This window comes from Protopterus annectens, chromosome 3.part0, assembly GCF_019279795.1.
Source record: "Protopterus annectens isolate FY-2018-M chromosome 3.part0, PAN1.0, whole genome shotgun sequence".
Lineage (NCBI taxonomy): Eukaryota > Metazoa > Chordata > Ceratodontiformes > Protopteridae > Protopterus > Protopterus annectens.
The window spans coordinates 1,115,791,346-1,115,814,894 of record NC_056731.1 but is presented as its reverse complement, the minus strand read 5'-3'; the positions used below and the strand labels follow the sequence as shown (position 1 = coordinate 1,115,814,894).

Sequence of the window (23,549 nt, the reverse complement as noted above, 5' to 3'; positions counted from 1 at the left end):
ACTTTTACAGTGTGGGTTCTGTCAGTGATCCAGTTGGCAACCCATCTTGTGACATAGGAATTTATACCTAGTTTAGTGAGTTTAGCTATAATTCCAGAATGGGGATGGAGTCGAAAGCCTTGGCGAGGTCAAGATAAGCTAATGAGCCACCTTACCCTCGTCTACGGCTTTGGTGACTGCCTCAAAGAAGTCGATCAAGTTCAGGAGGCATGGTTTGCCTTTCACAAACCTGAACTGGGTGAGGTCCAGAGTTTGGAGGTTACCAATGTCTTTGTTTATGGGTTCCATGATGATATGTTCCATGGCCTTGCAGACCAGGCTCGTCACGTTAATAGGGCGATAGTTTCCAGGATCAGTGGTGGCTCCCCCTTTGTGGAGTAGGATAACTGTTGCTGTGCGCCATTCAGTGGGCACAAAGCCTGACGTGAGGCTATGATTGAACATGGTACTTAGCTGGGAAGCCAGTTCATTCTGATGTTCATGTAAAACACAACCTGGGATGTTGTCCAGTCCCATGGATGCTGTGTTTTTGGCTTTAGAGAGTGTAGCTTTTACCTGCGTAGTTGTGATTACAGGGTCTCTCCATTCTTCCTATATAGCTATGGGCCCTTTGGGGGAGAGAGGGGGATAAAGTTAGCACTGAACCTATCTGCCCGGATGTTGGCAGTATCAGTTGGTTCTGTAATTTTCATGCCGTTATGCTGTAACTCAGAGCAATCTGGGTATTGCCATTGAGATTTTTGACATAGCTATAGAATGCTTTGTGGTTGTCCTTAGAATCAGTGGCGATTTTGTTTTTGTAGCTAGCTTTGGAGGACCTTATAAGGGATCTCAGCTTCTTACTGAGGCTGACCAGGGAGCTCCTCCACTCATGGGATTTTACTCTCTTTTGCAACAGTTTCTTCCTTCTGATGTAGAGTTTGTTTATGGCAGGGGACCACCAGATTGGCTTCCTTTTTTTGGAGGATAGTGTATTGGTTCTATTTGGAATAGCAATATCCATGCACTCATGTAAGTGCTTATAGAGTGCATTTGTGTAGGATTCAGCAGTCATAACTGTATTGTCCATCTGCATGGGTGTCATGAAGTTCACCACTTCTGTCTTAAGAAGCATGAAGTTGGCTGTGGAGAAATTTTTTACCGTGGTTTCCTTAATTGGGGGTTAGGTCGGGATGTTGATATCTAGGGTGATTAGCTTATGGTCGGATTTGACCAATGAGGAGTTGACTTCAGGTGTGGAACACCGGTCACTCATGTTGGTAATAACTAGGTCTAGGATATTGTTGCCCCTGGTAGGGGTGTGGATAAGTTGATCCAGGGCACTGGAATTTATGAATTCCAGAAAGCGTTGAGCAAAGGAGTTGGTACATGAGTAGTTTTCCCAGTTAATGGTGGGGTAGTTGAAATCATCCATTATTAGGGTGTTTGGTTGAACCCTAATATTTTCCAGTATATCAAGAAAAGAGGAGTGGGAATCCTGTGGCATGGTGGGGGATTTGTAGCAAGCTACAATTTGGATTGCAGTTTTGCCCAGAGTTAGTTGCACTTGGATAACCTCTGATGCATTATGCTGAGCAACTAGCCTGGAAGTGTGGATATCCTTAATGAATATGGACACACCTCCGTCTTTGGTGTTCTGGTCCAGGTTAGATGGCCCAAAAGTGTGGTATGAGTTATAGCCTGATAATGCAGGGGTGCTCTCTGGAGCCTTGAACCAGGTCTCAGTCACTGCACAGATATCGATGTTCTCCATTTTAAGGAGTGCCACGAGGAAATCCATTTTAAGATTTAGACTTCTAGCATTACCCTAAGTTTTTGCTTGCCTGTTCCTGTTATGGTGATGAATCTGTCATTTGAACCTTGCGTAAAAAAGGCACTATAGGGCGGCAAGAGCCATAGACAGTATTGATAAATATTATATGAACAACAATTAATATCTCTTTACCTGGACTAGACAGAGGTAAATTATCTATACAGTTGAGATTGCCATTCTGTAAGCTTTAACATGAAATCTTGTAATACTTTGTATGTAGCATAGTTTTGGAATTATTAGTGAAAATATGAAAAAGCAATAATTGACCCTAGAGGTGTCAGGAGGATTTAACTGCAGGAACACTTGGAGGTGTCACTCGTCTGTAATGAGTTAAACTGTATTTAAAGGTTGGTGACCTTAGAGCAAGCCTCTGTTTTACAAGTCACAGAAAGGAATGCTTACAAATTTCCAGAAGTAGTTTCTCAGGGTCTACTTCACGATGTCGAAAGCCGACAATATCAAAGCTGATATTGTCGGCACCACAACATCGAAAGCGCAGAACATTGTGCAGGTAAACGGAAATCTCCTTAGAGGGAGATTTCCATTTACTCCAATTTAGTGCAGTCTCTGGGTTGGAATATTTAAGTAGGGGGGGTGTGGGGGGTGCAGGGGGGCTTGCCACCCTGCCTACACTAGTTAGTTTTTATTTTTGTTTGTGTTTTGTTTTTTAAGCGTTATTCGATGTTTTACTACATCGAACACTAGAGGTTGACCTGTAGTGATTCGATGTAGTAAGATTTCGATAACGTGATATAGACTCATTTCCCATTGGTTGTTCCCTCATTTTTAGAGATGAAAGACAGCACTTCAAAGAACTTAGCAGCATGAGTTCTTTAACACACATGTACGCTATGTGTAGCTTCATATTTTTGCATCCAAATACCTGTTCACATTGATGCATTTCATACATGCAAATTTAGATAACACAAGCATACTATAATAATAGCTCTTAGCGTTAAGTAATACATGCTACTCAAATGTAGGCTTAACTAACAAAAAATGCATGCACCTTCACATTTGTCTTCAGAAGTAAAGCTCATCAGCAAGCTCAAACTAGTTTGCTGCACACAGATGCAGATGTCTTCACCTTTAAATTAGCATTCACACTGTAAACACGATTAAACCTTGTCATAAATGTGCACATTTCAGTCTTTAAATTAACATATTCCATGTTTGAATAAGTAATCAGCCAAGTCAGTCGGACATTTTAACATCAGTGCTGTTAGCCCACTAATAAGTCACAACCAATTCTTGCATAACACTCCTTGACAAATGCTCATTCTTTGAAATACAAATGTGATCTGAATCCACACGTCACTTTACTGTCAGAAGGGAATTTGTCAGTTTTACAGTTTTAAAGTTCAGCAACAGATCTTAACAAGCAGCAGACAAGGTTTTTCATCATGCTGGGGCTACAGTTTTATTGCTGCAGTTGTTTGCTGATCCCATTCAATCTTCCCCTCCATATTAGGGCTGTAGGTCCATGCACAAAAAATCTGGTGGCTGGTGATTTTGGCCTCTTTGGCCAGGCAGCAACAGAAGTATATACAATATTTAAATTTGAGTCAGTGGCTTACCAAGGAGACCTTACATGAAACATTGCATTATTTTGTGGATTTCATAAATGATGGATGTCCTTCTATTCAGTGTTGCAGTATTCTTTACATATGGGTTGTGTTCCACCCATCAATCCAGTGTCTGGCCTGTATACAAAAGCTTAAAGCCACTGCCTGTACATGAAACGTCGCACGAAAGCACAGACAACATCAACCATAAAAGGGACATCTGCACACACAATCTTCAGAACTTTTTCACCGCCATTCGAAAGGTTGGCTTCTGCATTCGGTCTGCCGTTGGATACCGTTGGTGTTGTCTTCCAGCTTCAGATAAGTATCCCATTGGAGATTTAACATATCACTACTGCCTTTTGTTTTTGTTAATGTCATCCAGAAAGTGCAGGTGTGGAGGGCAAATTCCACGTAAAGATAGTCACGAGCTCTACTTGTTTTGTTAAGGGCCTAATCATGACCACCGGGCCTGCTCTATTTGTCAGGCCTTTGTTCCTAAAACATTGCGCAGTCATCTGTTGGCCTTAAATCTATACTTAGAAGACCAAAGACGCAGACTTCTGGCAGGGGATGCGATGGAAGGTTCTGCGAGTGCTTCTGAGCCGTCTGTTAACAGGAAAGTCAGGAAGGCTAGGCCCGGATCCTCTTTAGCTGCACCTTCTCCATCTGACATACCCCTTGAGATTGATGAAAACCCAGTGGTGTGATTGGAGGTAGAGTCTCCTCCCTTGGCAGGTACCGATATGGAAGCTTTCAGGAGTACAGATCCTAGCACATCCGAGGCTATGCTGACATCCGGTTCTAATGACTTGGGGGAACTGTGGCTCATTATTGCAGAAGACTCTGGGACTGTTCCACCGTCTTTGTCTACGGAGTCATCAGAGGTTAGGCTTATGTCTGCTATTTCTCCCCAATGGGAGAAACATGTTAAAAAGAAAGAAAAAATTAGGCATGTTCCCACTCCTCCTACCCCTGTGTCAGATTGGGAGTTTTTTTCACAGGGTATCAGTAAGGCTGTAATGGATCCGAGGCCTATGGCTCCAGCTTCTCCTATAGCAGGCCCTGCCTTCTCCTCTTCCCTGGTGCTACCATTGGGGTTCCAGGGGCCTTCTTCAGGGCAGCCCCTGGTGCTACAGTCTGGGTCCCAGGGGCCTTCTTCAGGGCAGCCTGGGGAATTCCATTTTCATGACACTGATTCTGAGGAGTCTTCCTCAGATGAAGCCTCCTTAGCATATTCCACCAGATCCCTCCACCACTGGAATAAGCTTCCCTGGTAGAAGAGTCCAGTGGGATGACTCTCCCATTGAAGAGCTTTTCTTTGGGGAAACTATTAGTAAAATGAGGGAATACTTTTAAGTGGGATTCTTCTCAAATCTCAGAAGAACAAAAAAGATGATATGAATTACTCCAGCTGCACCTCCCTGCTCCTTCAGCAGTTCCACCAGTCTTGCCAGCCTTCTTAGATGCCTTTAAGGCAGTATCTAAAACCCCAGACTCTCAGGCCCCTGCACCTAAAAGACCTGATTGGTTTTATAAGGTCCCCTGAGGACTGCAAGTTTATTTTTAAATGCCCCTCAGCTGATCCAGCTGTGGTTTCCCTTACTTACGATAAGTCTTCACGGTTGTCTCCCTCTACCAAACTGCTTTCTTCTAACAAGGAAAGTAAACTTTTGGCAAGATTGGGTAAGAAGGTCTGTACCTCTTCCACCTTGGCTATCAGGGCTTTAAATTGTCAGACACATATGTCTAGGTATGCGTTGATTTTACTCACTCAGGCTACCTAGGCTCTTTCCCCATTGCCTGACTCAGAGGCTAAATCTTTGGCCCTGTCACTTCTATCAGCCTCTTCTCAGGTAGACACTCAATGAAGGGTAGTTATGATGCAGTTGAGGCCTCTTCCAGAGCAGCAACTTCTGCATCTTTTCTCAAAAGGCATTCCTGGTTACATCTCCAGGCACTCCCTGATGACATAAATGCAAAATTGCTTGATGCTCCTCTTGATAATTCCTCCTTTTTTGGCAAATCAGCTGCAAAATTGTTAAATCATTTTAGGAAAAAGGCAAGGAGCTTTAGGATTTGAAACACCAGCTTGTTTTGCCAGTTCCAAAATTTCATAGGAAATTCTCAGCCAAGACACCCTTTGTCAGGAAACCTGCTCACTCCTCCACTTCTGCTCCTTCTAGAACTAGCCCTCATAAGTCTTCCAGGAGACTCCCAAAGGGTAAGGCTGTTACTTCTGCTGCTGCCCCTTCGCAGCAGCCCTTTCAGCCTAGACAAAGTCATCTGTGTCTGTCTCTGCTCCCTCTTCCAAATCATACCCCCTTGTCTCTTTGCCTCTCTCTTTCCCTTTGTATTTGGATGGAAATCACTCAGGACTCCTGGGTGATTTCAGTTGTCCGAAACTGATATTTTATGACCCGGGAGACCCTTCCTCCCTTTCAGGGAATACCTTAACCCTCCTCCAGTCAACTTCATCTGTTTCCCCTCAGTACTTGCTTAACTTTCCTTCAAGGCACCATCCAGTCTGTCCTTTGCAAACAAATGGGGAGGAGATTCTACTCCAGGATGTTTCTAGTTCCAAGGAAAGATGGTCCTTGGAGGCCTATATTAGATCTATCCCTACTAAACACTTTCCTGATGATGATGATGACTTCTTTCAGAATGCTATCCCCTGCCTACTCCACTATCCCTGTTCCCTCCTCAAGCCTTCTTAGCTACTGTGTATCGCAAGGATGCTTACTTGAATATCCCTGTTCATCCCCACTACAGGAATTTTTGCGTTTCTCATTGGGTTCCTTACATTTTCAGTGTACTGCCTTGCCCTTTGGCCTTTCTACTGCTCCAAGGGTATTCACAAAGTGTCTGTCCCCAGCTATTGCTTATTTAAGACTAAAAGGCCTACAAGTCTACCCATACTTGGACGATCTGCTGTTTCTGGCCAACAGTCGAGATGTGTTAACCCAGCAACTGAACATAGCCATTCCCTTTCTGTAGGCCCTGGGTTTCTCAATAAATTTCAAAAAATCAGCCTTTTCACCAAGTTGGTTTCTAATATTCTTGGGGTGCAGGTTCCGCACAGAACTGATGATGGTTTTTCTTCCTGTGGCAAAAGTAATTTATCTCAAGACCTTCATGGAGGCCCTTCTGCCTCTTCCTTCCATTATGGCCAGGGAGTTTCTGAGGTTGCTGGGATTCATGGCCTCCACTTTCTCCATGTTGCTCTTTGCAAAATTACACATGAGGAAGTTTCAGTGGTTCTTAAAGACAGCTTAGTCCCAGCATGCTCATCCCTTAGGGGCTTTGATTTCCCTACTCCCCTGTCTGAAAAAAAGTTACATTGGTGGATGCAACAACTCAGTCTGAACCATGGCTTACCTCGTCAGATACCTCAGCCAGTTCAGCATCTCTTCACAGATGCCTCAGACTTGGGTTGGGAGGCAACCTTTGCTTCCAAGAAGGTTCAGGGTCTTTGGTCCCCTTCTCAAAGGAAGAAGCATATCAACATCAAGGAAATGAGGTCTCTGGTTCTAGCCCTACAGACCTTCCACTTTCTTTCAGCCAGGACCCCTCAAGATTCTTGCAGACAATACCACAGTCCTTTGGTACATAAACAAGCAGGGGGTGTGCGCAAAATCTTATCTTCTTTGTTGCCTGGCTGGCAAGGCTTGGAAATTGGTTACTCAATACAAAGTGACTCTACATGCTTTGTACCTTGCTTCAGCTCAAAACATGTTAGCAGTTGCATTAAGCAGATCTGTGACACAATCCCATGAATGGATGCTTCACAGGAGAGGATTCCTGGATTTAGTTCACCAGTGGGGTATTCCAGAAATGGACGTTTTTCCCTCCCCTATGAACAGACAATGTCCTCGCTTTTGTGCAAGAGTCGCTCACCCTCAAGTGGGGAAGGTGGATCCTCAGTCTTTCTCATGGAAGGAAATGTTTCTCTCTGTATTACCCCCTTCCCCTTAATTCAGAAAGTCCTGTTGAAAATTCTACAGGAAACCCCCCAAATCTTGCTAGTGACCCCCTTTTGGCCAAGACAGCACTGGTTTTCTCTTCTACTGCAATTAGCCATAGGTCATCACTACAAGTTAGCTCACTGGATGGACCTGCTCACTCAGGACAAAGGATCATTGATTCGCCCCCATGTGTCAATCCTACAGCTGACCCTTGTGGGTGATCAACTTGTGATCCCTTTCAGGCATCTATTATCTAAGGATGTGCTGCAGGTTTTGCAGGAGGCCAGGAAACCTAATATTAGAAAATCTTACATTTCCAAGTGGAAGAGATTTTCCATTTGGTGCCAGAAAAGGAAAGCGGACACATGTGGTGTGGACATTCCCTTAGTACTTTCTTACTTGTGTGCGTTGCTCAGCAGTGGTCTTTCCTACTCCTCAGTTAAAATCATTGATGCTAAGTTGTCTATCTCGCCTTCATTCTTGCTGGATGGGTTCGGAGCCGATCCTCGGCTCCGACTTGGCCTTCTACTAAAGCTCAAGAGCTATTTACTGGCTCGAGGTCTCCCCATATCTCACAATGCTAGGCGTCAGATACCCAGATCTCGTTTGCCACTTCAGCTACAAGGTTGTGTTTTTTATTGGCTCAGGTTGTATTAATCCTTTTTTATCTTTTTCAGCTAAAATTTAACTGTTATTTTCTTAGACTTAGTTTGTCTTAACTTTTAGTGTAGTTGTATTGGTATCCCCTAGTTTGTCCCACTTAGGAAACTCATTTTCTGTTAGAGAGTTTCTCCCCTTTCCTCCCCTTGTTCCTTCTCTATTAGTGGCTAACCCCCCCCCCCTCTTGTTGTAACTATAGGTGTAGTGTTTAGCCTTATAATTTTTATTTAGATTGTTGTAGTTATTTTTATTAAGTGTGGGTGTTTGTGATAGTTTTTTCTACTCACTACTGTTACCTTATCTAGTGCGGGCGTGTGGCTGTGTCTGTGTGTCTGGTTTAAGCACTAGTGTAGCATTTTTTTTTCTCTCTTTGGTATCCCCGAGCCAGTATGTCCAAAGATACCAAAGTTTCAGGCTTCAAGAAGTGTGACTCGTGCTGTCAGAAGATGTCTCTGACAGACGGTCACACTTCTTGCGTGTATTGCTTGGGTTCCCTACACCTGCAATACTCCTGTTCGGTCTGTCATGCCTTCAGCCCGAGTGTCCTGCAGGAGCGTAGGAACAAACTTATCTTGAGAGGCCTACTCAAGCCAGAGGGATCCCCGGCGAAGCCTAAGTCGGGGAAATCCTCAAAGCCCGCCAAGCCGTCTGCTCCCAGTTCGGAGCCGTTGCTGGGCGGGGCATCTGCCTCTTCGTCGGCTCCGGCTGGGGCCGACACCTCTAGACCTCTATTGGCTCCGACTTTAATGTTGGAACCATCATTAGGCTGGAAACGTTCTAGGTCCCCTTCCCTAGAATCGGTTCGCTCGGCTTCGAGGTCACCGTTGCTGCAGTCAGAATGAAGCCATAGGTCCCATTCCTCTCGGTCTTCCAGGTTATCCGACCATGACTTAGAGAGGGTGGTCAGTAGACTACTTAAATCGCAGGCCCTGGCCAAGATGTTAACCAGCCCTTCTCAACAGACTGTGGCTATCCCGGTGTCTTCAACAGTTCCTCCTCCGACTCCCCTTTTGTGTTTGGAGCCGGAGCTGGTTGGGGCTCAAATCTTGGAAACGTCGGAGCCGATACCACACCTTTCGGCTCCTTTGTCGGCTCCGATCTCTTCATTGGTTCCTTCCTTGGAGGGATCTCTGCGCCGGGACTCCCTCATCGGCTCCGAGGGGGCGAGTGGCATCGGACCCTTGTCCAACCCCGTTCTCCCTCTCAGGGCTTCGGCGCAGGTGAGCTCGGCCCCGATATTGGCCTCGGAGCCATCCCTCTCGGTGCCGGGAGGGGTTCACGTCTCTTCGGAGCAGGGACCCTCTGCTCTGCCCAACAGTAGCGCCTTCGAGGTCATGAGGAGCGTGCTGACTCCTGTGTCGACTCCACGATTGGCCTCTTTGGCTCCTCCCCCCATGGTGCCTGCATCTGTCTCTGTCCACCCTCCTGACCCCAAGCGTGGAGAGCAGACGCTCCAGGTCGCTCCATTGGGTGTATCTTCCTCTTCCGAGGCCTCCCCTGATCCTTCGGAGGAGCCCCCTCGGAAGAGAAAATGCAAAAGGAAACATGTTGACTCCTCCCGAGTCAGTCACATCTGATACCGACTTGGAGGATTCGGAAGGGTCCCCAAGGTCCCCCTCTGAGGATGTCTCCTTTTCAGACATCCTAGAGATCCTTAGGCAGAAGGGGAACTGGACTGCCCTTAACCCTTCCGAGGATGAGTCGATGTGCCTGGACGCATTTGGTTCTTGCCCTTCCACCTCCTGGGTGTCTCCACCTTTCGACCCGCTCATGGAAGTGGTGGCTTGAAAGGCGTGGACAGCCCCGGACACAGTGGAACCAACTCCCCGCAGGCCCACTAAGTTCATTAGCCCCATTCGACAAACTATTTCTGACAAAAGGTGTCCCTGTTGATGCCATGGTGGTGGCAGCAGCCACTAAGAAGGAGTTGGCTGACCCTTCTTTGCCTGTCCATCCACCTAATAAAGAATCTAGGACAATGGACAGGTACGGGAAGCGGATGTTTTCTTCAGCGACCTTTTCCATGCGGTTGCTGAATTATCTGTGCCATTTCACCCGCCTTCAAAGGGATCTTCTTAAGGAACTGGGTGATGCCCTTCAGGATCCATCAGCTGCGGGTTCTCAGGACAAGATTAATTCCCAGCTGGTGACCCTTAACTCTATAGTCAACTCCTCCATGCGGCTCATTTCTTATGTAGCCGATGGGGCAAGTAGGGGCGCAGGTACAGGCGTGGCTTTGAGAAGACATGCCTGGATGCGGTTATGCAACTTTGCTGACCCCTTTAAGGTGCCCTTCACTAATACCCCCTTCGATGGTTCGGCTCTGTTTGGACCACAAGAGAAGGATACCCTTACCAGGTGTGAGCAGGAAGGCAAGACTCTCTCTGCCGTGGGAGTCCGTTTTTCTACTCCCTCTAGACCATACCCTAAAGGTCAGAAGAGTGGAAAAATGTGGTTTCGGAAACCCCAGGGATTCGTGCATGACACACGTGGCGAGTTTCCCTCCAGGGGCAGAGGAGCGAACAATAATAGACACCGCCCGAGGGGCAGAGGAGGGCCACAAAATCAGGGTAGTAGAGAATCTTTCTCTGACAAACCCTTTCAGCACCCCTGAGGGGCTGCTTGACTGTCCACCTTCGGGGGCAGTCGGGGGAAGATTGTCACTGTACCCAGAAGCCTGGCAACTCCTCACACAAGACAAATGGGTACAGTCTATCATATCCGAGGGTTACAAAATCCCCTTTGTCCACACCCCTGTACAAACAAACCGGTCCCTTTGAGATGTTCCACCCGGTCTAAGGGATCAAGCAGTACTAGAAATTTCAAAACTGCTATAAAAAAGGGCCATCCAGCCAGTCCCAGCAGACCAGCAAGGATCCGGGATTTACTCCAAGTTCTTTTTGGTACCAAAAAAGACAGGGGACTGAAGACCCATTTTGGATCTCAGCAGGGTAAACAAATCTGTTCAAAGAACGAAGTTCTGGATGGTCACGCTTCAGTCCATTCTACCCTTTTTGGGTTAGGACAATTGGATGTGCTCCATAGACCTTCAGTGTGTGTACTACCATATCAAAATGGACAGACATTCTAGAAGGTTTCTCCGCTTCTGGCTGGGAGCCAGTCACTATCAATTCAGTGCCCTGCCCTTTGGTCTCACCACAGCCCCCAGGGTGTTCACCAAATGCATGGCAGTGGTTACGGCTCACCTGAGACGGCGAGGATTCCAGGTCTTTCCATATCTAGACGACTGGCTCCTGACTGCTTCCACCAGGCGTCGGCTAGTGCGAGCCATGGATTATACCATCCAAACTTGCTCCGGGCTAGGTATCTCTATAAACTTCGAAAAGTCTGCATTGTCGCCTTGTCAATCTATAACCTTTATAGGCGCAAGATTAAATACAAAAGAGCTGTCGGCAAAATTTCCCTTAGAAAGAGTATCAGACATTCGTCGGCATGTCGAGACCTTACTACAGTGCAAGAGAATTCAGGCCAGATTTGTACTGAAAACCTTGGGTCTCATGGCAGCAGCAATTGGCTCATTTTCACATGCGGATTCTTCAATGGATGCTTTTTACCCAGTGGTCCTTTCAACAGCTTCCGATGTCTCACAACATAATAATCACCCAATCATGCAAAGACCACCTGTCTTGGTAGATGGTCTCCTCTCAAGTACTTCAAGACAGACCGTTTGTTCTTCCTCCTCCTGTTGCCACAGTGACAACGGATGCCTCCCTGATCGGGTGGGGTGGGGGGCATTTTCAGGGCAGGACTGTACAGGGCACTTGGCAACCTCTAGAGTACCACCTGCACATAAACGTCTTGGAGATGAGAGCGGTACTTTTAGCGTTGCAAGCTCTTCAGGACTCTCTACCCACCGGGACTATTGCAATTCAGACAGATATGATGTCTGTAGTGTGGTACATCAACAAGCAGGGCGGAACCAGGTCCTATCCCTTATGTCGAGAAGCACTCAGACTCTGGCAGTGGGAAATCTCCTCTCAACGGTTTCTGATAGCAACCCACATCCCCGGGAAGTCCAACATCATAGCGGACAGGCTAAGCAGAGCTATTCTCATGCCTCACGAGTGGTCTCTCAAGCAGTTAGTAGCGGACAAAATTTTCCACAGATGGGGTCAACCTTGCTGTGACCTTTTCGCAACCCCTCTCGACAGCAAGTGCGAAGATTTCTTCACTCTCTTCTCCCTCCCCGGCCACTCCCCCGGAGACGCTCTAGTTCATGATTGGCCCCGGGGTCTTCTGTATGCATTCCCACCCTTTCCCTTAATTCCCAAACTAATTCAGAAAGCGACCGCATTGGGATCCAGGATGATCCTCATTGCCCCTTGCTGGCCTCGACAAATTTGGTTCCCATTCCTGCATCGTCATGTGCTGGAGCAGCCCTAGAGTCTGGACCCAGTGCCAGATTTCTTGGTCCATCAGTTGGGCGGGCTGCACCAATCCCTTCAGTCTCTCATCCTCACAGCTTGGTTGCTCCACTTCCAACCTTAGCCAGGCTTCCACATATTTCTCAGACAGTGCGTGAAATCATCCTTTCTTCGCACAAATCTGCTACCAGGAAGACTTATGCTAGTAAGTGGAAACGTTTCTCTTTCTGGACGGAGGCTAGAAATATAGACCCCTTTACAGCCCCTGTCCATCACATTCTAGATTTTTTAGCAGAACTCTTTAGAGCAGGTTCCTCGTCTGCCACTATTAGGGTCCAATTGGCTGCTATCGCTAATTTCTACGCTGGCCTATCAGAAACCAGCATCATGTCCCACAAACTTTGTAAGGCCTTTCTTAAAGGGAAGCCTCATATTAACTTCCTTGATTCTCCCTCCCTTTGAACCTGCAGCCTCCTGTTCCTTAAAATTACTCTCCTGGAAGACTCTTCTTAGTAGCCATCACCTCAGCTAGGAGAGTGTCAGAACTTCAAGCCCTCTGTATTCGTCCTCCTTATCTTGTTTTTCACAAGGATAGAGTTTCACTCAGGACTAATCCTTCTTTTCTGCCCAAAATACCTTCTGAGACAAACCTGAATCAGGCTATTGATCTACCTGTCTTTTTTCCTAACTATTCGAACAGAGCTGAACAAAAGTTACACCAATTGGACGTTCACAGTCAATTACATTTTTATTTGGATAGGACTAAACAAACAAGAAAATCGGACCAACTCTTCCTATCCTATGCTGAGGGCAAGCAGGGCCTGCCAGTTTCTAAAGTAACCTTATCCAGGTGGTTGGCCTCTATTATCACTTTGATTTATCAATTGAGACATAAAGAACTCCCTACAAAACCGAAAGCTCATTCCACCAGAGCGTTAGCTACGTCGGTAGCTTTTCAAGCAAGACTACCAATGGAATCTATTTGTGCTGCAGCCAGATGGGCTACTCCTCATACTTTCATTTCACATTATAAGTTGGATATGGCCTCCAGGAGTCAAGCTGATTTTGGTTCCACTGTGCTCAAGAGTCTGTTCCGATGAGCCACCCAGGGCTAAGGTGCTAGGGACGCTGTCCCATCCAGCAAGAATGAAAGCGAGATAGACAACTTAACATTAAGAAGTTATGTACCTACCATAACGTTCCATGTTAGTTGTCTTCTTCTCACCTTCTTTCTTGCGTCCCACCCTCCATCCCCCTAGCTTGGACAGACCGAGAAGATTCCCTTTTGAGGCCTTCTTCCTCTGGCTGAGTTTTATCTAGGTTACGTCCTCCTCCTCTGTTTTTAGTGCTGTAGGTAAACCTTGCAGTTTGGACAGGTGTCCTTAAAATTATTTTTTTCCATGGTGTTAGCTCTGCCAAACAAGATCTGGGTATCTGACGCCTAGCATTGTGGGATATGGGGAGGCCTCGAGCCAGTAAATAGCTCTAGAGCTTTAGTAGAAGGCCGAGTCAGAGCTGAGGATCGGCTCCAAACCCATCCAGCAAGAAAGAAGGGGAGAAGAAGACAACTAACATGGAACGTTATGGTAGGTACATAACTTCTTACTCTGCTCTGTCTGCATGTTTGCCTTTAACTCCCCCTTGGCTTCTAGGTTAGAAGTTAAGCTTTTACTTAAAGGCATTGCACACTTACGACTCCCCAGGAAACCAGTTCCTCCTCTTTGGGATCTGAAATGGGTGTTAGAAAAACTTAGGCCCCTTTTGAACCAGCAGCTTCTGCCTCTCTTAAGTTCTGCACATGGAAAACTGTGCTTCTGGTAGCCTTAACTTCTGCTAGAAAGGTCTCTGAGATTCAGGCATTGATGGCTCCCCCCCCCCCTTCCTAGTTTTTCATAGGGACAGGGTATCCTTGAGAACTAATCCTAGCTTCATGCCCAAAGTGATGAATGAGTGGTCTCTAAATCACTCCACCTAGTTGCCTACCTTTTTCCCTTTACCACAATCCCCCAGCGAAAGGATTTTGCATACCTTGGATGTTCTTAGACAGCTCAGATATTACCTAGACAAAACTAAGCCCATTAGGAGATCTGACCAAATTTGTGTTTCCTTTCATCCCAGGTCTCTGGGTTTACCTGTATCCAAACAAACCATTTCCTCATGGATTTCTAAGGCTTATTGTGTTTTGTTATGAATTCCATGGGAAGTCCTTATCGGCTTCTGTTAAGGCCCATTCCACTAGATCAGTAGCATCCTCAGGGGCCTTCTTTAAAGGTCTAGATGCTCATTCCATCCTGGAAGCTGCCACTTGGTCATCTGTTCATACTTTTACCAAACATTACAAATTAGACACTGTTTCCAGGTACAGGGAAGGTTTTGCAAGGGCAATTCTGCATAGATTCCTGGAAGGTACTTCCTCTTAGCTGTTCCCTGCTCTATCCTCCTCCCTGGGTTCCCTTTCAGCTTTTGCACTCTCCCATTCATAAAGAATACTGCAACATTGAATAAAGGACATAGAATAGCTGTGTAAAATCTTACCATAACCATAGATGTCCTTCTCTTCTATGTTGCAGTATTCTATCCCTCCCGCCTTCCCCCTACAACTTGCTCTTACTAGGATGATCTCCTTAAGCTCCTTTTGGACTCCTTTCCTTATGTGGCTTTCTTATTCTGAAGATTGTATGTACAGACATCCCGTTTATGTCTGACGCTGTCTGTGCCTTCATGCGATGTCCCATGTACAGGTATTAGCTCTAAGCTTTTGTATACAGGCCGAGCGTCGGGTCGATGGGTGGAAAACAAACCATATGTAAAGAATGAAGGACATCTATGGTTATAGTAAGGTTTTACACAACTATTGTTTCTGCCTTAGATAGTGCTAATATTCGAGGAGTTTACTGCATGAGTTGGTTCACAGGTCAACCAGCATATATTCGCATTGTTTTAGAATCACCTATACTCTTGCTGTGAAGTGTAGTTAGCACTGTACTACGAGCAGTTTGTGAATTTCATCCTTAGTTTGAAAAGCAAATCCTTTCTTGATACAGAAAGAGTTTAGTATGTTAAGGCAAAGGACCAGTTTTCTCTGCAATTTGTGCTGTCTTTTTTGACTTATTCTTCAAAAGTTGTTGACTGACCTGAGGAGCTGCATCCTTCTAGTTATGCTGGAGTTGTAGAAAGTTGAATTTGGATACAAAACGTACAGAATATCAGGAACAGTATATGAATGGTACACATACCTCTCAATTGTCCCTGATTTTCAGGGATGTCCTTGATTTTGTGTCAAATTTTAGCTTTGTCCTCTTAATACCTCATAAAACTGGTGCCTTTTGGAGAAAGGGTGGTGAACTACATTTAATAAACAATAATTAAGAGTTATAGACTTCTTTTACTTCAGAAAATTTATATTAATTCACATTCTGTTATTTTGTCAAGGTCTCAAGTTAATGGTACGAATATTTTAAAATTGCCCCTGATCATTTCTGGATTTGTCCCTGATTTTTTCAAGATTTGTTCTTGATTGGTTAAGAGCTATGATGGTACATAAGAAATGCATTACTTTCCCCCTGCAGTAGAGTAAAATATACTGCATGGTATAAACTGCCTTAAAATGCTATGTGTTTAAAGTAAACAAGTAGGGGTTTTGCTGTAGACTGTATTCTCATTTAAAGTGTATGATTAATGTACCTTTTTGTTTGCCCACTCTGTGATTTAAGAAGAATTAAGAAGCTTAACATGGATGAAAATCATCTCCAAAAAACAAACAAAGCCAAAAACAAACTAGTAAAAAACAAAAAAGGCAGACACTGGATTTTCAAGTATAAAAAGGTTAGTGCTTTTGTCAAGTTTTATTCCACTCAACTTCTTCAGACAAAGGTGAAGCAAAACAAATTAGTTTAAATACCACACCTAAAAGGTCACATGGCATACTCAGCCATTAATTCATAAAAACATACACCTATATTTAGCATTAAATAAAATGCCACTTATATCTTTAAAAAACGTATTAACACTTAAAACATACATCCTAAATGCACATTCGCTAGGCTACCTAACTAGAAATTCATAAATCATTTTTACGTTGAAGCATGAAAATTGTCAATGGAAACAAAGCACCACAAGATAAGAAATAAGAGGGAGATAAGGGGGGTGGAGGAGGAGGATGGTGTAAGTGCAAAGTAACAAATAGTCATCTTTGTAAACTTTTCATCTTTAACACACTGGCTATAGAGCACACATCATTCAATCCTGGTTTTATCTATGCCCTAGTTCTTATTTGCCAATATAATTTCCGCACCTCCAATTCTACACTTAAGGGACCCCCCCAATGTCATATTCAATTTGATCAATAGCTCTAAACAAGGAATGCTCTGGGTTATCCCTCACATGCTTAGCCAGGGCATTTTCGATCTCCCCTTTCGGATGTTGTAAAGGTGTTCATATACCCTCTCTCTCAATACTCTTTTCTTCAACATTTTGACCTTGTCCTCTATTCTGGTTATTACACCCATCCAAAAAAACAAGAATTGCTTTGAAAAAAGAGTAACGGAGTAGGTAATTACTCTCGCTCATTTATTACCACCTTTTACCCAAATTCCTGGCTTATCAAACATGTGCTAAGAAAGAACTGGGAAATAATAAACACAGATGAGATGTTGGAAAAGTTAGGGTCTGGCACACAGATGGTTTTTAGGAGAGCTAAAAACCTCAAGGGCCTACTTGAAATTAAGCCAGTTATTTCAGCTAGGATGCCCGGAATGTACAAGTGTGCAACGTGTGCATATTGCAAGTATATGTGCACGGGCAATAAGTATAAAATAATGGGTGTTGACTATTCCAACAGGGCAAGACTGAATTGTAACTCTACTAGGGTAGTTTATTTAGCCCAGTGCCGGTCTTGCAGTGGTTATTATATAGGTAAAACTGAGCATAAATTGAGAGAGAGGGTATATGAACACCTTTACAACATCCGAAAGGGGAAGATCGAAAATGCCCTGGCTAAGCATGTGAGGGATAACCCAGGGCATCCCCTTAGGGGTGTCCAACCTTTTGGCTTGCTGGGGCCGCATTGAGTGAACAGAAATGGTCTTGGGGCCGCATATAAAATATATCATATAGTTAACTCTTTCGTTGCTTCGGAAGACCACAGTTGACCTCCTGGCTGTACTGTAGGTGCATTTGAACAATGAATAAATGTAATAAATGCCTAATATTTGCCTTAAAATTCTAATTCTCATTCTAATTCTCTAATCTAACAGTTAACTCTAATATCTTAGTTAATATATATATATATATATATATATATATATATATATATATATTTTTTTTTTTCCTTACAAATAAACAGATATTCACTACAGCACTAGCATTTCTCACTGGGAAAACCATTCCAGCAGTCCAGCTTCGTAAAATGCCAACATCAGCAGTCCTACAATACTATAATCCACAAAAATAACCCAACAAATTTGCAATAAAGTAAATAATTCACATTACTGACTTAATAAAACAATTCTGAATAAGCTACAAGAGGGTCTCACCCAAACAAATAACTGGTGCCAGAAATATGGCCTCAAGCTAAATGCCAAAAAATACATCATCATCCCCTTTGAGGAGAGTGATGTCCCCACAAATTATCACATTAATAACAATGTAGGCACGCAATAAGTCATATGGTACTTGGGCACCCAGGTTGATAGAAACCTGACTTTTGGCCACCACGTTGTCTCCGTTGTAAGGAAAGCTTTTTACATGGCCCACTTCATTAGTAAGGGTATTTCATCCAGGGACAAGGAGGTCATAACATCCTTGTATTCTTCCTTTACAAGAGCCATTGAGTAAAATGCTCCTTTTGGCATGTGCCTCAGCAAAACACCCTGCCAAAAGAAAGACTACAACCATTTCTGACAAAAAAGGTCAAAGGACTAAGTTCACTTAGTTATCCAAACAGACTAAAAAGCTTCTTGCTTTCCTCTGTCTTTCACTGGCCCCTATAAAGTTCATCATTGGCTTCCTTTCCAGGCTAAGAAAGATCCTGCCTTAAGAGACTTCCTCTACCTCAGAAATACTTGTTATACTTAAAATGCTCACTACAAAGACCACAGCCTACACTGCAACATAAACAAGCCACTTTTTATGGACAGGTTCTTGACACAAAAACCTTCAACTTCTGTAAAAAGCTCCTCTCATTATCAAACAATGTAGTTCAGCAACACGATGGCTGGATGGATAGCCATAAATGTAGTCCTTGGGTAAGTAGCATAACCTTCATCAAACCAGATGGAAAATCCACATACTAACCTTTCCCAGTTGGATGTCTAAGATCTAATAGTCTAGTTGCCCAAGAAGAGGGGCATGTTTAACTAAGAATTCCATTTTCAAAATTATATTCAGTATACATATTAAATCTCTCTCTTACACACACGCGCACACACACACACACACACACACACACACACACACACACACAAAAGCCCCTACTTGTAAAATAGCCAACATCAGTAATCACATGACACCCACTCACTGAATGAAATTGTCTGGAAGTCAAAATATCTGAAAAAAAAAATCATAATAGAGATGGATTCATCCATGTAATTTCCCACCACCAAAGGACCATCAATAAATCAACAAACAACTGCTCGGCAAAAAGTAAATCAATAAGAAAACCAAAAACTATAATGCTACATACTGGTGTAAACATATAACTTGTGTCAATCCCCAGGTTAATCCATACCAAAAGATTGTTTCAGAGCTTCAGCTATGTACAAACAGCTTTCTCCTAAAAACTTTACTTATTGATATTTGCCTTGCTGTAATTATAACTGTAAAAAAAAAAGTTTTTAAGTTTATTCTGTACCATAATGATTCTCACTGTTATGAGATGTAATCCCTGCCATATTGCATGAGTACTACATCCATAATTTGCTGTCTCTCTCTGTGCATTGTATTATATTGTTTTGTGTTATTTTTGGAGCTTTTCTCCCTGGGCCTCTGCTGAAAATGGACCTGTGTCCAGTCGGACTTTCCCGGTAAACAAATGTAAAATAAAATAAAAATAAACTTCCCTCCAATCTAAAGCCACTTGACATTCAGACATTTTAATTTGTGCAGAAGTTACTCACAGACTAACAGTTTACTGAGCTGTAATGCTGACCTTCGCTTTTGAAATAATCAAATTCCCAGACTTTGTCAATAGCTCAAAGTGTAGAGAGGATTATTTATTATATATTTATTTATTTTTGGAAAACATCTTTAAAACTGTTAAATTGATTACACACCGAGAAACACAGAAAAGTTACTATGATTATGTAAACCACAGACTGCTGCAAGAAATCAAAGTCACATTAGCACTCTATGCTTATGTCCGAACAGATGAATCATACCTGTCAATTCCAAAAGAAGTAAAGTAGCTTAATAAGAAGGTTATTTGCAAGGTTACATGGCAGTTTATATTGGAAATAAGCAGAGATATTAAAAGGCTCTGTTTTTCATAATTATGCCGAAAAGTCTTCCAAGGTAAATACAACTTCTGATTTAGTATGGAACCATACCTCTCAACCTTAGAGCAAGAAATCTGGACAAAGCGAAAAATAAAAGTGGCACACAGGCCCAAAAATAGTTATGCATCACAGACACCATTGAAACAACTGTAGCTGCAAACATTATACATCACTTATAATCTTTCTATCCCATTATTGTCAGTTAAACATTATATGGCTCATTCAGTCCTGCCTTCTTTTGCATCAAAGAAAACCATGCTTTGAAATGACAAATGCATTAAAAATAATAAATAAAACACATTGCATCAACATCCTGCAACTTCCTACCTGCAAGCAACCGCAGAGCTTTTACTGAAACTAGGGCTGCTTGTTTCCCCAGAATGACAGCTCTCCCTAATTAAGTCTAATGGTATACAATCTATCAGTATCCGGACTACCTGAAATAAAGTTATGGCCTGTAAATTGAAAGTACACTTTGTTTAATTAAACTATATGTCTAAGCCCACTTACTATATTTTTTCAGTAACATCCCAATATCCATTTCCAGGTCACTTTACAAGACATTGGCAGTGGTAGACTTGGCATCCTTCAGAACCCCACAGGCCCACGCTAATACATTGTCCATTAAATTTAAATATCCATCCACTGTAAATGGCAAGAAGCTATGTCTTAAAAAATCTGCTTCTGGCATGCGTACCTAAGTATTAGGTTTTGAAACAAAGAAACATTCTCCACAGTCCGTAAGTCTCTGTCTTTAATAATCATATACTGTTGTAGCACTCCCAACATAAAAACACACATACACACTAAAATCCCCAACATTTAAAAAATGACATTGTGCCCACTTGATTTGCCAGTATTGATGATCCGCCAAAGCTATGCTTAGAACCCACCAACAAAAAAACAGTACTAGGTGCTTTTTTGTTTGTCTGAAAAAACAATACAACTTTATATGCTACAGTCCCACATAGTCAGTCCATTACTGACCCATTAACCCTAGGCTGCTGTCTCATTCTTACTCCCTGGAACTGCATTACCTTGGATGACTACTTTTATTTCCTAAGCAAAAGACACAAATTGGAAGATGAGGCAAAAATCCAGACATTCTTTGAAAATCATTACAGTTAAGAGGTATGAGTTCATGTTCAATACAACACTCTCCCTGTCAGGAAAGCCGCAATTTAATGAAAGTGTACTCTTAATGTATGATGTATTTGTGAGCTAACTTATTTGTGTTCAGTAGGTAGACTGATCATTGTTAGCCTCTTTGTGCATGCGTCTCTCTCTGTCATGCGCACACATATGCACATACACACACACACACACACACACACACACACACACACACACACACACACACACACACACACACACACACACACACACACACTCACTCTTCTACTTTCACGCACACAATTCTGCTTTCATGCATGCACTCACTCACTCTGTACTTACCTATTAATACAGGTAATTGCTGTTCCTTTCAAAGGCAACAGTGGCAAATCCATACACGAGTCCCTCTTCAGCGAGAACACACACACACACAGATTGGCGCAAAATAATGGCGTAAACACACTGACCCTTTTTTGGCTCAGAAACAAAACTAGAAGGGTGCTTTGGCGCGTGCGTACCCCGACATTAGCATTACATGTCACGGGAGCGAAAAACGCAAAGCAAAAAAAGTGTTTTGGGGCATGCGTACATCGATGTTGCAGTTAGAGGTTGAGGGCCGCATGGAAGAGCTCTGAGGGCCGCATGTGGCCCACGGGCCGCAGGTTGGACACATCTAGAGCTATTGATCAAATTGAATATGACATTCGGGGGGGGGCTTAAGTGTAGAATTGGAGGTGCGGGAATTATATTGAAATTATGAATTTCTACTTAGTCTAGCGAATGCGTATTTAGGATGCATGTTTTAAGTGTTAGTAAGTTTTTAAAGATATAAGTGGCATTTTATTTAATGCTAAATATATGTGTATGTTTTTAAGAATTAATGGATGAATATGCCATGTGACCTTTTAGGTGTGGTATTTAAACTAATTTGTCTTGCTTCACCTTTGTCTGAAGAAGTTGAGTGGAATAAAACTTGACGAAAGCACTAACCTTTTTATACTTGAAAATCCAGTGTCTGACATTTTTGTTTGTTTTTTACATGGATGATAATCATAGTGAAAACAGACATAGAAATTTTTGCTGTAGAGTTTATAGAAATTTGCTAGACATGTAATTCTTAGAAAATTCAGCAACTTGTAAAACATGCCCTAGCTGTGTACTTTTAATGTAATTAATAGTGTCTCATAGCTCATTAATGAACACTAATGCATTTGTTTTCTTTTTTAGGATGAGTCCTGCAAATCAGGGAAACACAAAAAAGTAAAGACCAAGAAAGGGCGATGACATGACTGATGCCATTAAGATAGTTAAATGGGGATTATGTGCAATCGAGCAGCTGAAAGCATGTTTAGCATTTTTATTAATAGCTGAACAAGAGGAGTGTGCAGTTGGATGTCCAGATGAAATATAGGAGTGACAAAAATAATATTACTGGAATGTCACCCAAGAATTATGATAAGCCTACATTTGTTGCGTTCAGCATTCTTTTCATGGTTTAGTGTGGAGCACTGATGAAGTGCTTTACCATGTCATAAACATCAGTTATTAACACTAAACAGACTTATTACTGAAAAGTACTTATTTTATCTTGAAGTCATATAAACTAGAAAAATTATAAAGAACCTATTTTGAAACGGACATAAGTCTTTTAATTATAAAATAGAATAATTAATAAAGAACTTACTTTGAAACAGACATGATTCTCCTAAACAAACAAGTTGTATCTTATTTTTTTTTCAGAAACACCAGCAGAAATTCAGGCTGCCAGTTGATTATTTTGTGTCTTTTTCACCGAATGGTGTTTGCTAGTAGATGTTTATATCATGTTCATTGCCGTTTTTTTATTTGTAACAAAATAGACATTGATAAGTATTCATATTTCATTCAAATTATGAGGACAGAAGGAAAATTAATCACATGATTTACATTGAAGGGGCACAGTGGCAGAACAGCCAGCTTTGCTGACTCAGAGCAGTTGATTCTGTGGTTAATTCTCATCTCATCCTCTCTGTGTCTGTGTGGATTTTTGCTCAATGCAACAGTTTTTCCCATATTACAAAGATATGCCATAGGCACATTGGCACTGTTCTACATTGCTGAATGCTGTGTGTTATTGTGTCAAACAGTAGAATGCCATCATATCAAGGATAGTTTCCTGCCTTCTACTTACTGAGTGACAATATATTTTGTGCCCCTGCTATCCATCTATGGTAATCTGAAAATGACTGAATGCATAAACATAAATTACATTATACTGATTTTATGGAGCACTTGATAAGTAAATTGGGGACTGGAATTTTTGTTTTGATATTTAGGTAGATAGATAACTATTCACATTCCCTTAAAATTATGAAGATGAAAAAGTAGTCCGTTTACAGGGGCAGAGTGGCACAGCTGTTAGTATTGCTGCCTCAAAATGCTTGGTTCTTTGGTTTAATTCTCAACTAAAGTGCCTTCTGTGCAAAACCTACATGTCCTCCTTGTCTCCTTGTGATTTTCATTCAGTGCTCTGTTTTTATATCTTGCTCAACAGTTAAAATGCAAAGTTGAAAATA

The 23,549-nt window shown here is 42.8% G+C and overlaps 1 protein-coding gene across 1 annotated transcript in view; it reads left to right on the top strand.

Moving 5' to 3' along the window:
• IMPACT (impact RWD domain protein) overlaps positions 1-22,872 on the top strand; it is a 1,366,254-nt gene extending 1,343,382 nt beyond the window's left edge. The window contains exon 12 of the mRNA XM_044065351.1: positions 22,222-22,872. Coding sequence (XP_043921286.1) covers positions 22,222-22,278 — 57 coding nt within the window. The 3' untranslated portion in view covers positions 22,279-22,872. The remainder of the gene's footprint in view (positions 1-22,221) is intronic.
• Positions 22,873-23,549: the final 677 nt, after the last annotated feature.